Raw genomic sequence first — 13,919 nt, forward strand, 5'->3', positions numbered from 1 at the left:
AATGCTTTCAGCTTTCCTGTTTATTTGAGTATCTCAACCCAGCCATTAAAAAAAAAAGGCATCTGTGGCATTTAAACTAAACATATTACAGGAGCTGGCAGATAAAGCCAAAGGAAAATTGATACAGTTGTTTGCATGGAAATTTCACCTCATGCTCCAGTTAATTTCTGTCAAAGACTGAGCTTTCTGCATGCCAGTATCTGTGAGCAAATGTAATCATGCTTTCGTTTTTCCTTTTTCTTTCATTTCCTTTTCTTTCTGATGTGTGGATAAAGGTCCTTGAAAACAAATAGCATAGCAGCAGCAATACAGTGCTTTGCAAACACATCTTTTTAAAGGTGCCTTGCACTTGAGGGGGTTATTCTATTTGATGATTCCTTTTTCTTTTGTTTCAAATGCAGGCTGAAGAGGAGAGAAAGAAGCAGGAACTGGCTGCCATTCAGCAAGCACAAAAGGAGGCAGAGCTGAAACAGAAGGTGCAAAAGCAGAAAGAAAGCAGGCAGGTGGAAGAAATCTTACGTCTAGAGAAAGAAATTGAAGACCTGCAGCGCGTGAAGAAGCAGCAGGAGCTGTCCTTAACAGAGGCTTCGTTACAGAGGCTGCAGCAGCTTCGAGATGAGGAACTCCGGCGGCTTGAGGATGAAGCCTGTCGAGCAGCCCAGGAGTTCCTGGAATCTCTGAACTTTGATGAGATCGATGAATGCGTCCGAAACATTGAGAAGTCTCTCTCTGTGGCCAATGGGTATTCTGCTGAGCTGACTGAACAGACTGGAACTGCCTGCAGTGAAAAGCCCAATTTTAACTTCAGCCAGCCATATCCTGAGGAGGAGGTAGATGAGGGCTTTGAAGCTGATGATGACGCGTTTAAGGATTCGCCCAACCCAAGTGAGCATGGCCATTCTGATCAGAGGACCAGCGGCATCAGAACGAGCGATGACTCCTCAGAGGAGGATCCCTATATGAATGATACTGTGGTGCCAACAGTTCCTGCTGCCAGCGACACCATGCTGATACCTCCTGCCCACGATGCAGTCAGTCTCCACAATTCTTCAAGTGGTGAATCCACATACTGCATGCCAGAAAATGTATCTTGTAGACCCCCAAATTCCATTGAACTTATTTCTCCTGATGGAGACTATGATTATGACCAAGATGATTATGAAGATGGTGCTATTACTTCTGGAAGCAGTGTGACCTTCTCTAATTCGCACAGTAGCCAGTGGTCACCGGACTACCGATACTCAGTGGGGACATACAATAGCTCTGGAGCATACCGATTTAGCTCTGAAGGAGCTCAGTCTTCTGTAAGTATCACTGCTTTTATTAACTAATAACTATTGCATGCTTTCTGATTTCCCCCCCCCCCAACTTTGCAGCCCCAGAATCACTACAGATGTTCTTACTAATGTCTGCCTTGTGTGGTTTGACTTGCTTAAACTGCCTATAGACATAGTTGTGTGTATGGACATAGTTGTTAACATCTAGATGCCACTAGAGTCAGTGCATAGGTCCAGTGGTGCTTGCAGTTCTAGGCTTATGAAGGGATATGGTTTTATCAGTTTTAATGAAAACCACATTATTTGGCAAGTGTTTGAAGAATACATTATTTGGCAAAGAGCTCAGTGCCTGCCCTTGGTTGTGTAATTCCTAAGCAAAACTCTTCTCTGTGTACTTGTAGTCGGAGTAGCATGGTGAGGAATTGGTTTCAGCAAAGACAGATTCAGTTATGCATGCAGGCTGAAACAGAGTGGAGAAATAAGCTGCTTGCAACAGTGCTTGAAGTGCTGGGTGCATTTTGAGGTTATTTGGAGAGCAAATTTCACATGATGGCAAATGTTAAAATTATTGAGGCAGGCACTCGTACTGAGGAGCATTTTGTAGTACCCCTCACTGAGTATACTGAGGGATTGACTCCCACAGGTATTTTCTTTAAGGATATGATTTCTTCTCCTCCTCACAGAATACTTCTGTGAGACAGAAAGAGTGTTCACACTAAAATATTGTATTACAGTGGAGGCAATGAAAAGCAAAACAAGAGCCATCATGGTCGTGGGGATAATCTGACATTGCTTGCCTAAGAGGAAAAGATTTTTAGCTGTTCAGAACTCATTCCTCTTGCACAATTGTAGATGTTTGTCAGAGAACAGAATTCTGATAATTCAGGGTGAGGCTGGAGGGAAGCTGTAACCAGGGCTCGAGGAACATTTCTTTTTCAAGACTTTTCTGAATTGCTATCCACAGCACTTCAGTGCTGCAGGGAGGCAGGAGAGTGGAGCATACTCTGGCTGTGCTCCTGCACAGGGATATCCTCCTGAGCAGCTGTAAGCAGTTCAAGCTCAAACTTTGTACAGTGTACTTCTTCCTTTGTTATCTGGATGAAAAGCAGTGAGGAATCATGTTCTTCCAATACATCCTAAAAAGCTATAGCAGAAAACTAGATCAGTTTTGTCAAAACTCCTTCCTGAGTGATCATGTCACCTTTGTTTTGTTTCTCCTGTAGTTTGAAGACAGTGAAGAAGATTTTGACTCCAGGTTTGATACAGATGATGAACTTTCCTACCGGAGGGATTCAGTCTATAGCTGTGTCAGCTTGCCCTACTTTCACAGCTTTCTATACATGAAAGGTACTGGATGAATTGGAATTCTCTAAATACAGTAACCAGAAATATTTATTATGCCTTGCATTCCAGTTCCTGAAGAGTTAAGCTGTAGCTTCTTGTTTTGTTGTACATTGTATATAGCTTCTTATTTTTTAAAGGATGATGGAAAGGTAACTTAATTTGAGCTGCTTTTGAATTAAATTACTCACAGTGGCTTGCATCTAGCATTGTCTTCCTCTCAGCAAAGGAACATCAACGTTTTGGTCTGCCTCTGTCTCATTTTACATCTTTGCTGTCTTGTAAATAATGTAATATCTAGTATAAATATAAGAAAACAACTCAAAAGTTGTACCAGATTTTAAGGAAAACTCATTCATGCTCCCAAAATGTTGTCATGGAAACAGCATTCCACATTACTGACCTGAGTGAACTTTCATTCTGGATCTGGAAGTCACAGAAGGTTGTATAGCAAAGGGACCTGAAAGAAGACACTCAGTATTCTTGGGTTTATCTTTTGATGATTGATAGTAAATCATAATCTATGAGATAATAAATGTATGAGACCCGTCACTGTAGCATCACTCTTTTTCCTGGGATAGGAACAGTGATGAATGTGCACATGGCTAAGTTTGCATGGAAAATAAGGTAGTCACTACTAGCATGGCATTATTGCTGACCAAGTTAGCAACCAGTTTTTGTGGAATGACAGAAGTGCATGGGTTTGGTTAGGATTTTTATGTCTGTGATGTAAATATAGTGCATGGTGTATTGTCTGCTGTGTAGGCACACTTTGGTATCACCGAGCTCGTGATGCTGTATTTCCTACTCTAGCTTTTGCAAGCTGTTACTTCCTAATAACCTGGAGAGAGAAAAGAGTTTAACACTAAACTCTTTCTTAGGTTATCATTGAGATACATAGAAAACATCATTAAAGATCTGGTTCTCATATGCCATCAGACTTCTTAATAATGTATGTCACATATAAGTATATATAATTATATATATAACAGAATCAATTTTATTCTATAAAGATGCATTATAAATTATTATTCAAGGGTCTTTAGCTTGTTAACAATATTGGTAGCCTTAAAGATAGACAAAAATGAGAACTTTGGTTTCTTAGCTTACAGGAGAAACTCAGTGTAACTGCAGCACTGATGGTCAGCATCTTCCGGCTCGGATTGGGTCACAGCTTCTGGTTTATGTATTGTAATTGTTTCTCTTAACTGTGTATAAATCCACATCTGTTTTTCTTGCCAGGTGGCTTAATAAACACATGGAAGCGACGCTGGTGTGTCCTGAAAGATGAGACCTTCTTGTGGTTTCGTTCCAAGCAGGAAGCACTGAAGCAGGGTTGGCTGCACAAAAAGGGGGGTGGATCATCAACGCTTTCCAGAAGGAACTGGAAGAAACGATGGTTTGTTCTCAGGCAGGCCAGGTTGATGTACTTTGAAAACGACAGTGAGGAGAAGCTAAAGGGTGCCATTGATGTCCGAACAGCCAAGTAAGTTTAAATGTTTTGCTGTTAGACTTGGTTCTTCCTATGTGGGGCTTGAGCTGAGATGTTGAGTGCCTTGCCTTCACATGGTGTTAATCCGAGCGTGATTGTGTGATGAAGGTAATGAACGCAGATGTCCTCACCTGACTCTCTCTTAGGTCTACAGAGTGCCAGTGCCAGATACTTCAGAAAACTGCTGCTATAATGAACCCAGCAATGCTTTCTCCCAGACTAGAGGCCCTACTTAGGCTGTAATGATACCCAAGGCAATTTGTGGCATGTTGCCAAGTCCATAGCTGCAGGCAGTGGAGTTAATAGGCCTTGAATGTATTTAAATTAGCATGGGTCAAAGCTGTATCTTCCACATGCACGTACAGGACTTTTCATCTTTGAAATAATTGTAGGAGTGATGGAAAAGTCTTTCAAATGCATGCATTCATTTGGAAAAACTAGAATTACTAAACCTCCTAAGTTAAGTTTTGCTAAGTAATGTTCCTCGTGCCCTAGAATTCTATGCTTCATGAAGCCTGCATCGAAATAAGTTTTCTAAGGGATGATATTTTTCTTTTTTAAACAGTCAAGATGCTTTAAGAATATCTGGGTTAACTCATTTAAAAATTAGAGTGTGCTAGCATTGGTAGCATGCTCTTTGTATAGAAGTCTACCTAAATTTTCTTCCAAGGTAGAGAAAAATAGCAATGACTGTACCATTTGATTCCACGCTGCTCCTTGTAATCTGCAACAATCCATTTCATTTTGTTAATTTAACACAGTACTTAAAGTAAGCTGAAATCATAATCTTTGCTTTGGAAGTCCTGGCTTGCAGTTGATTTCAAGCAGAACAAAGTCAGTACTTCCAGTGAACATACTGACTGAGCCTGGAAAAATTCCTGGGTTGCTGACTGAACAGAGCCTGCAGTTCCTACTGTTTGTTTTTCATGTCAAAAATTACCCTTTCTCATGCACCATAGCATTTATTTAGTATATTTTCTAATACATTTCAACATCTTTGCTGGTGGTGTTGTCACTATGTTCTTTCACTGGCACTGCTGTATAGAAGTTCCTTGCTGAAAGTACTTCTGCAGTTTTTTGTTGAATCTAACTTGACCTGGAGGTTCAATCAGTACTTACTTGCCCATAAGGCAGCTATAAGAAAGGCTGCTTTCATTTAAAGAGCTGTATGTCACACCAAGTAAGCAAGAGATTTTCTAGGTAACTTTAATACTCAGTGAGCACCTTCCTAACATACTCAGCAACTTAAATGTTTCACCACTCCGTATTAGGGACTCCATTCGCAGGCTCACAGGATGTTAGGGGTTGGAAGAGATCCAAGGAGATCATCGAGTCCAAGCTCCCTGCCAGAGCAGGACAATCCTATCTAGCACAGATCACAGAGGAACACATCCAGACAGGCCTTGAAAGTCTCCATAGGAGACTCCACAACCTCTCTGGGGAGCCTGTTCCAGTGCTCTGGGACTCTTACAGCAAAGAAGTTCCCCCTTGTGTTGAGGTGGAACCTCCTGTGCTGCAACTTACTCCCATTGCTCCTTGTCCTATCCCAGGGAGCAGTGAGCAGAGCCTGTCCTCCCCTCCTGGCCAGCCCTCAGATACTTATAAACGTTTATCAGATCCCCTCTAAGTCTTCTCTCCTCCAGTCTAAGCAGCCCCAGGTCCCTCAACCTCTCCTCATAATCCATGCCCTCCTGTCCCCTAATCATCCTTGTAGCCCTCCACTGGATCCTCTCCAGCAGATCCCTGTCCCTCTTCAACTGGGGAGCCCAAATCTGAACGCAGTATTCGGGATGAGGTCTCAGCAGGTCAGAGTAGAGGGGAAGGAGGACTGTATGTTCCTGGATGATGTTACTGGAAGGGAAAACAACCCAAATTACAGAAAGCAAGCCAGAATTAGAGTTGTTTGTCATTTCTGTCTACAGCTACCTGAAGGGAGGTTGTAATCAGGTGGGGGTTGGTCTCCTCTTCCTTTGCAAAAGGTTGATAATTGTCCTTCTTGGCATTTTCTTTCTTTCAGAGAGATCATTGATAATACAGGCAAAGAAAATGGTATTGATTTAATAATGAGTGATAGGACCTACCACTTAATTGCTGAGTCTCCTGAGGATGCAAGGTATGAAAATCATCAGGACTTTTCATTTACTTCTTTTTTCTCTCCCCTGTTTTAACCTCTATGTAATTCTGACTTGTGCTGCTCCTCAGTTTGTTCACCCACTGCCACAAAATATTCAGGCTGTGTTACTAACCTCATACTTAACACTTATTTGAAAGCTCTGCTGAGAAGAAAATGTTGTGGCAGAACATTACATGGAAGAGTGAAACTGCCACTGCAAATTTGCATAGAATTTGGCTGTTACCCATTTATTACTGGAAACTTTACAAACTACAGTATGTCTTTAGAGAGGCAGTCATCACCCTCTGATGCTTGTCTTGTGCATTACTGTGCTCTGCTTTGCTGCATAGATTACATCAATGTTTAAGAGCCAGTAATCTACCTTAAATAAAGCCCTGCTCTTTATGGTTGGCATCTCTTTGCCTAAGCTGAGCCTAATTTGTTGTTTTAGATAGAAGTTGCTGTGTGGTCACTGAACTGTAGGGTGAAAGTGTGTTCATCAGTAAGAAGAGTATGCAATGGTTCCCTTTCTGCTGATTTTCAAATGGTCTTGCTTTTGTTGCTGAAAGATCCGTATCAACCTGTTAGTTAGGAGAGGCTGCTAGGTGAGGAGCAAGCTTTACTCGTCAGATCAGTTGTAGCACATAAAAATAAATCCCCAGACTACAGTTCCTGCAAGATAATAATATCCTTGCCCATAAAAATCAAGTATTTAAATAAAGTAAACTTAGTAATCAAAGCTTATTATCCAGTGTCCTGCTGCCTCCAGGCCAGAATACAGGATGCCTATGTCAACATCACTTGAGCTGCTTCGTTCTGAAGCCTTCAAGGTTGCTTCATATTCTGTTGTTTTTAAAGGTACCACAGGATGTTAGGGGTTGGAAGGGACCCAAGGAGATCATCGAGTCCAACCCCCTGCCAGAGCAGGACAATCCTATCTAACACAGGTCACAGAGGAACACATCCAGACAGGCCTTGGAAGGCTCCAGAGAAGGAGACTCCACAACCTCTCTGGGGAGCCTGTGCCAGTGCTCTGGGACCCTTACAGTAAAGAAGTTCCCCATTGTGTTGAGATGGAACCTGATGTGCAGCAACTTACACCTATTGCTCTTTGTTCTATCCCAGGGAGCAGTGAGCAGAGCCTGTCCCCCCATTCTTGGCCAGCCTTCAGATACTTAGAAACATCTATCGAATCCCCCCCCAGTCTTCTCTCCTCCAGACTAAGCAGCCCCAGGTCCCTCAGCCTCTCCTCATAAGCCATGCCCTCCAGTCCCCTAATCATCCTCCTCGCCCTCCACTGGACCCTGTCCCTCTTCAACTGGGGAGCCCAAATCTGAACGCAGTATTCGGGATGAGGTCTCACCAGGGCAGAGTAGAGGGGAAGGAGGACTGTATATTCCTGGATGATGTTACTGGGAGGGAAAACAACCCAAATTACAGAAGGCAAGCCAGAATTAGAGTTGTTTGTCATTGCTGTCTACAACTACCTGAAGGGAGGCTGTAGACAGGTGGGAGTTAGTCTCCTCTTCCAGGCAACCGGCAACAGAAGGGGACACCGTCTCAAGTTGTGCTGGAGGAGGTCTAGGCTGGATGTTAGGAGGAAGTTGTTGGCAGAGAGAGTGATTGGCATTGGAATGGGCTGCCCAGGGAGGTGATGGAGTCACCATCCCTGGAGGTGTTCAGAAAAAGCCTGGCTGAGGCATTTAGTGCCATGGTCTAGCTGACTGGCTAGGGCTGGGTGCTAAGTTGGACTGGATGTTCTCGGAGGTCTCTTCCAACCTGGTTGATTCTATGATTAGTTAATTACTGTAAAATAAAAATTACAAACACAGCAGCTCTATGATTCAGTCTTCAGATAGGTTAAAGTCAAAGCCACATCAGTGATGGACATTGTTGCAAGTGAAGTACAAAATTATTGGACTGTGCTGTTTCTGGATCTGCTATTTAAAAACATATTTTGTCTTGGACTTGATTATGATCTGAGGTTGCTTTTTGTTCAAATGAAAGGTAAACCTGTCCCTAAACCAAAAAAAAACCCCAAACTGTTTTGGTCCTGGAAGTAATGCTTCAGTGGGCAACCACTGCTATGGCTTTATTCCTTTCAAAACTCCTAGTCTGTCTATCTCTGTATTCCTGTTCTGCAACTCAGCTATAAGACAGAGGAGGTCCTGAGAGGGAAGAAATCAACTGTGGAATAAAATCTGCCTTTATCTTTGTCGAAGTACTGTGATTGATTTCTTTCCCTTTGTTTACATAGAGAGTACATGAAACTCTGAAAATAAATTATACTTTTAAACCCAGCAAATTGTTACTAAAGGTGAACACAATGCTGTGTAGTAAATTTGGGCTTTAAATAGACGTTTGACATTTAAATACATTTGCAGTTCTGAGTTCAAAAAAAGAAAGCTTAATTTGTGGGACTTTTTTGGTAGATGACCCTGCCCTTGTTTTGAGATTTTCAGTGACCTTGTTTTACACCCAGGAAAGTCATTGTTAAGCACAGCTTCTCTGTGGGTGTCTCTGATTTTTAACAAAGGAATGAAATGGTGAGATAAGAAGGCTCCTTGGCAGCCCAGGAAAGAATCAAATGTAATGGCCCATAACAAGGAGTAACTGTTGAAACCAAGAGGACAGATGTACGTGAAACCTGGTTTCAAGACCTCAATGATCCAGAAATTAGTATCTTTTCATCTTTTTTTTAGTCAGACACTCTTAAGTCTTCTCCATGTCTTGTATTGTTTCTAACAAAAGCAAAAGCCATTAGGAAGTATTTAGGATAGGGCAGCAGGGGTCCTGTTTGACAACAGCTTTCTCAAGTTGGCCTGGCAGTTTGGTTTCCAAATGTCTGCGTTATGGGAAGGGGTTGGCTTCTATGATTCTAAGGGGTTGGCTTCTGAATGCTGCAGCTGAGGAGGCAGCACTTGAAGCGTCCCAGACTCTGAGCAACTGCAGAAATGACAGCTTTATGTTTAATCCAGTAGTTGTCCTCTTTTTTTTCCTTGACCTCGTGGTGGTGGAGCCTCTGCAGAAAAGTGAGGCTGGGCCCTTTGAAAACTTATCCCTGGGAGGTTTTCATTTGAGTAGCAAATTCCTATCTCAGAGAATTACATTCAGGAACCTGCCTAACAGGCTAAGCTTTGCACTAAGATTTCAGTGGGATTGCTTAGAGCAGTTGAGCTTTATCATGCCCAAGTGCTAGGAAGGTAGAGTTTTCCCAGAAGCAGGAGGTGTGGTTGGAATTAAACCTTTCTGCATTTGCTGCTCTACACTTAGGGTCTGAAGTACTGGAAACTTCTCTGACAGTTTCCCTGTTATAGGTATATACAAGGCCAGTGGAGGTGCACCAGCTGGCTCTGGTTCAACTTCACTGCTCCTTCCAGCAGCTGGATTTTCCTGTGCTGCACAGGGAACAAAAAATTAGAGGTATATGCTTGATGCTTGGGGATTTGATTATTTTTCCTCTCTCAGCTGTACTTGTACACAGCATTTGGTAGGCTTGGGTGGCCTTTGCAGGAGTACCGTTGTGAGAACCTGTCATGCCATCGGTGCAGCAGAGTCTACCATCTGAAGGTTGGGTTTCCTATTAAAGACTTTGTGAGCAGCTGGTCAGTTATTCTTTTTCCAGGTGAAACGTTTGGAATGTGTTAGAAAAACTCTCTGAGCATTCAGGTATTTCAGTGTACTTACTGCCATCTCTCTTCAGAGATGCCACTTCTTGTACAAGGCGTTTGTCTTCAGGAAGAAGGGTTATGACCTGAGCTTGGACAGGAGATTTAGAGGGGCTTGCTTATTCCCAGTGTTATTTAAACTGACATGAAGCTTTGCTGCTTTTTATGCATGTTGACAAAAGGAGCCTGAAGTAGCTTTTAAGAACTTGCAGAACCTGCTGGATCTCTGCAGAACAAAGGTAACAGAAAGCTTGTGCAAAAGCAACATTTTACTTAGGCTGCTGCCTTTCTCTCTACAGCCAGTGGTTTAGTGTACTCAGTCAAGTCCATGCGTCCACAGAGCAGGAGATCCAAGAGATGCACGATGAGCAGGCAAACCCACAGAATGCTGTGGTAAGTCTTTGCTATCCTCTTAGAAAGAATTGGCATTGTGGTGGCCACAGTTTCTGAGAGTCACAACTGGTGGTAGCTGTGACGATGCCTAGAAACTCCCTGTTCTTGATCCTGTAACTATACAAGAAGAGAGTTTTGATTCCTTTCCTCATCATTCACCTTGAGGAAAAATGAATGTTGCTTTTGAGGCTGTTTTTTTTTCCTGGTCTAGTTCTCTACTGCACCACAGTGTATGTATGAATTTGAAAATTTCCAGAGATATGGTTAATGAGTAAATGACAAATTGAAGAGTTGTAAGTTTGAGATTTCTCTGATCCTGCATTTATCATTCTGTACAATGTTCACTGGGGGTATATGGGATACATTGGGAACCTAATATCAGGCAAAGGGAAATAAAACTTCTGCTTAATGGCTTCAGAAGTTTGTTCTGAGAGGGTGCTATGTATATTGCAGTGGCACTTTTAGGTGAAATACTGAAGCTAAAGGTTTAGAAGCATAGAAAAATAAGAGCAGTTTTTAAGCTGCCTCCATCTTAGCTAATCTTTTGCTGGATTTGTTTATCTGAGTCTTAGTTTTCCCCTCAGCAGTTTTAATGGTTAAGAGAAACTGATGCCCAAATTTGTAGTTAATTTTACTTGACCAAAGCTGCTGCTTTCACCTGTCTCTGAGAAGAGACTTGCAGAGTCTGTGAGTAATGTAATAGTAAATGTCTTCCTTTTCTGGTTGGATCTTTGTTTATAGGGTACACTTGATGTAGGACTAATTGATTCTGTCTGTGCTGCTGACAATCCAGATAGGTAAGTCAGAACCACGTCTGGTGACTTTCTGTTTTTCTCCCTTCTCTAGCCAAAATAGCTTTATGCTTTATACTTTATGCTTTATTACTTCAGTTTCTATATTCTACTAACCAGTCATGCACTGAAGTGACTCACTGTTGCCTGCCTTTTCCTAGGACCAAACACTGCATGTTAAGATATGGAATAGAAATGTGAGTTTTGTGGGGGCTTCACTAACTTCCGTGACACTGCTTCATGTATGAAATGTTCAGTTACTAAAGTGATCCAAAACTAGAAGATAAAATACTTATTTCATTTATACACACACAAAAAAAGCTTGGTTTTCAGTTTTTTACCAATATAGTGGGCAGGCAGATTAATCTTAACATTTTTCTGTTCAGCTTCTCATGTCAGATGTTGTGTTTCACAGAGATGAGAATTATTTCCCAGATCAAAAATGCAGCATAAAAAAAAATAGCTGTTAGCAAATTCTTAATTCTTGGAGTAGTGAGAGTGTTTTGAGTGTTTGTAGTTGTTTGGGTGTTCCCCACCCCCCCACACTTTGGAAATCACCCAGACTAGACTCAGCTGGCTCTGGAAATTGAATGAAGCTTATATTTACAGCTTAGCTCAATATACAAGCAGAGATTTACAGTATATACAGTTACAGACAGATATAGACAAGGTAAAAGGTAATACAGAAACACAACAGCCCTCCCAGAAACCTGAGTCCCCAGGAGGGGCTCCCAACCACCCTTCCACCTTCTCCCACTCCCCTACCTTACCCCAGACGTTGTCTTGTGCCCCAAGGAAGAATGGAGGTCAGCCAGGGAGGTTAGGAAGCATAATGGATTAATCAGAGAGATGGAGGCTGAGGTTAGAGAGAAATGCAGCTCAGAGCTCAGGCAAAGAGCAACTCCCTTATCTATGTTTGGATTCTTGTTCTTATACATCTCAGCAAGCCTCTGAGTGAAGCAGACTTCACCATTTCTTTCTCTTTTCACAGCCTGTAACCTAGTTCTTCTCACCAAAACTTTCTAGCTAGCTTCAAACTAGCAGAGACAACAAAGTAATCTGTGTTCAGGCTATGACTCTGGGTATATATAGCTACTACCTGTGAGGTATTACTTGTACTGTAAAACTTCATCCCAGTCTCCTCATTGCATATGTGTGAAACAACTGGATTTAAGTTACTGGTTTGTCCTTGGCCTACCAACACACAGATACCACAAGTAACAGCGATTATGAGCCAAGGCTTCATAAAGAAAACAACACAAATAGCCAGAGCTGTCAGCATTTTATATTAGAAAGGTCTTTTTTTTTTCTGGTAAGCATTTTTCACAGATTGTTTTTCTTGTAATTTGATTTTTTTGCTCCTTTAAGTCAGTTTTCTTAGTTTTTCAACTAAGAAACAAATTTGACTGACACAGGCAATGTATTATTTTTCTCTTGACACATATGAACCCACTACTGCAAGCTCAAAAGAGAGAAGCTGAGCAGAGAGCCCTTTCAGTCTGTTTTTAGCAAGAATGCCAAGAATGGAGCTTCCATCATTCTCCAAAACTGAGTAGGAAAAGAGAGGAGCCTGGAAAATTGCCTACTGTTGACCATAACCTCCTGTTCAGTAGCTGAATTTGCCTTAGGTTATACCTGAGCTCTCACCTTTTTCAGTTCTCTTGTTACAGCTCATCTGAGGCTTCTGTTATTTCCCATCACCCAGCTTCCTGTGTGTGCTTGCTTCCTGGAGATGCACACATTTTTAAACCCAGTCCTCCACAAAACTCTTCACTTTACATGCCGACGCGTTTCCTTAGCCACCATTCTTCCTGAGTAATGTAGCACTTCAGGACCCCAGTGAGGGAGACCAAAACCTTGGATTCTGTTCGCTTCTTAACCCTCTTCCATGGCACTGGTCAACATTAGCTCTAGAGAACTCTCAGATAACCTTTAAAATAACTCACTTCTCATGTGGCTTCATTTACTGTAACCTCCATTCGCAGAGTTTTCTGATTTTAACTCCCAACAGTTTTATTTACTCTTAATCTGTCATCAACCAGCTCTTGCGTGGCACACAGTGATTCTGGAGAATGCCATATGTGGGTGAACCTCTCCATCCCCATTAAAAATTGTTGATTGGTTCTACCTAGTTGGACTGGATGATCTTGGAGGTCTCTTCCAACCTGGTTGATTCTATGATTCCATGATGTTGCAAGAACTGTAAAGACAGAGAGAGAGCTTCTTCTGCACGAGCTGGCCCAGACTGCATCATTCCCATTTGCTAAACCTGATACAGTTCTTAAGATTTGCATGTGTTCCAGGATGAAAAAATGGTAAAGGGTGAAAGCAAGCATTTGTAAGCTGAAGAACCTGCATCCCTAGCACAGAGAGCCATCAGCACAGTTCACATGAGCTAGTTCTTCATGCTTCAGTGAAGCTGCATGCAGGATTGGGTAAAAGCCAGACTCTCATTAAAAATAGATTGTACTTTCTGCAAATTTAATGCACCACATTAAAAATAAAAGCATCTGTGTTCACATGCTGCTTCACTACAGACCTTTGTATATTGTAGTTGGTTTTAGCCAATGTAGCTACTGAAGCAGACACTCTAAATAGATCAGACCCTAAAATAGAGGTCTGATTCACAGCCAAAGCTGATTAACAATTGGAGGGTTTTCTCACCATAGATTTATTTTGATGTAGTAAAAGTTTCAATTTAATGTAAACTTTCCCACCATTGGGAGCCCTAGCATTTTGGTGTGAATCCAGTCTGAGTCTTTTCAGATGCTTCATTCCTTTTAGGTTAAGTGGTGATGAAGTAAGTGCTTTAGAGCTGGACAGTATTTGAATAGAAAATGCCAA

At 41.9% G+C, this 13,919-nt stretch overlaps 1 protein-coding gene across 1 annotated transcript in view; it reads left to right on the plus strand.

Moving 5' to 3' along the window:
* The window catches only part of MYO10 (myosin X), a 154,295-nt gene that overhangs the window by 125,347 nt on the left and 15,029 nt on the right, over positions 1–13,919 (plus strand). Inside the window, exons 25-30 of the mRNA XM_064161193.1 lie at positions 402–1,304; positions 2,501–2,624; positions 3,861–4,104; positions 6,128–6,223; positions 10,191–10,284; positions 11,026–11,081. Coding sequence (XP_064017263.1) covers positions 402–1,304; positions 2,501–2,624; positions 3,861–4,104; positions 6,128–6,223; positions 10,191–10,284; positions 11,026–11,081 — 1,517 coding nt within the window. The remainder of the gene's footprint in view (positions 1–401; positions 1,305–2,500; positions 2,625–3,860; positions 4,105–6,127; positions 6,224–10,190; positions 10,285–11,025; positions 11,082–13,919) is intronic.

This window comes from Pogoniulus pusillus, chromosome 21, assembly GCF_015220805.1.
Source record: "Pogoniulus pusillus isolate bPogPus1 chromosome 21, bPogPus1.pri, whole genome shotgun sequence".
NCBI lineage: Eukaryota > Metazoa > Chordata > Aves > Piciformes > Lybiidae > Pogoniulus > Pogoniulus pusillus.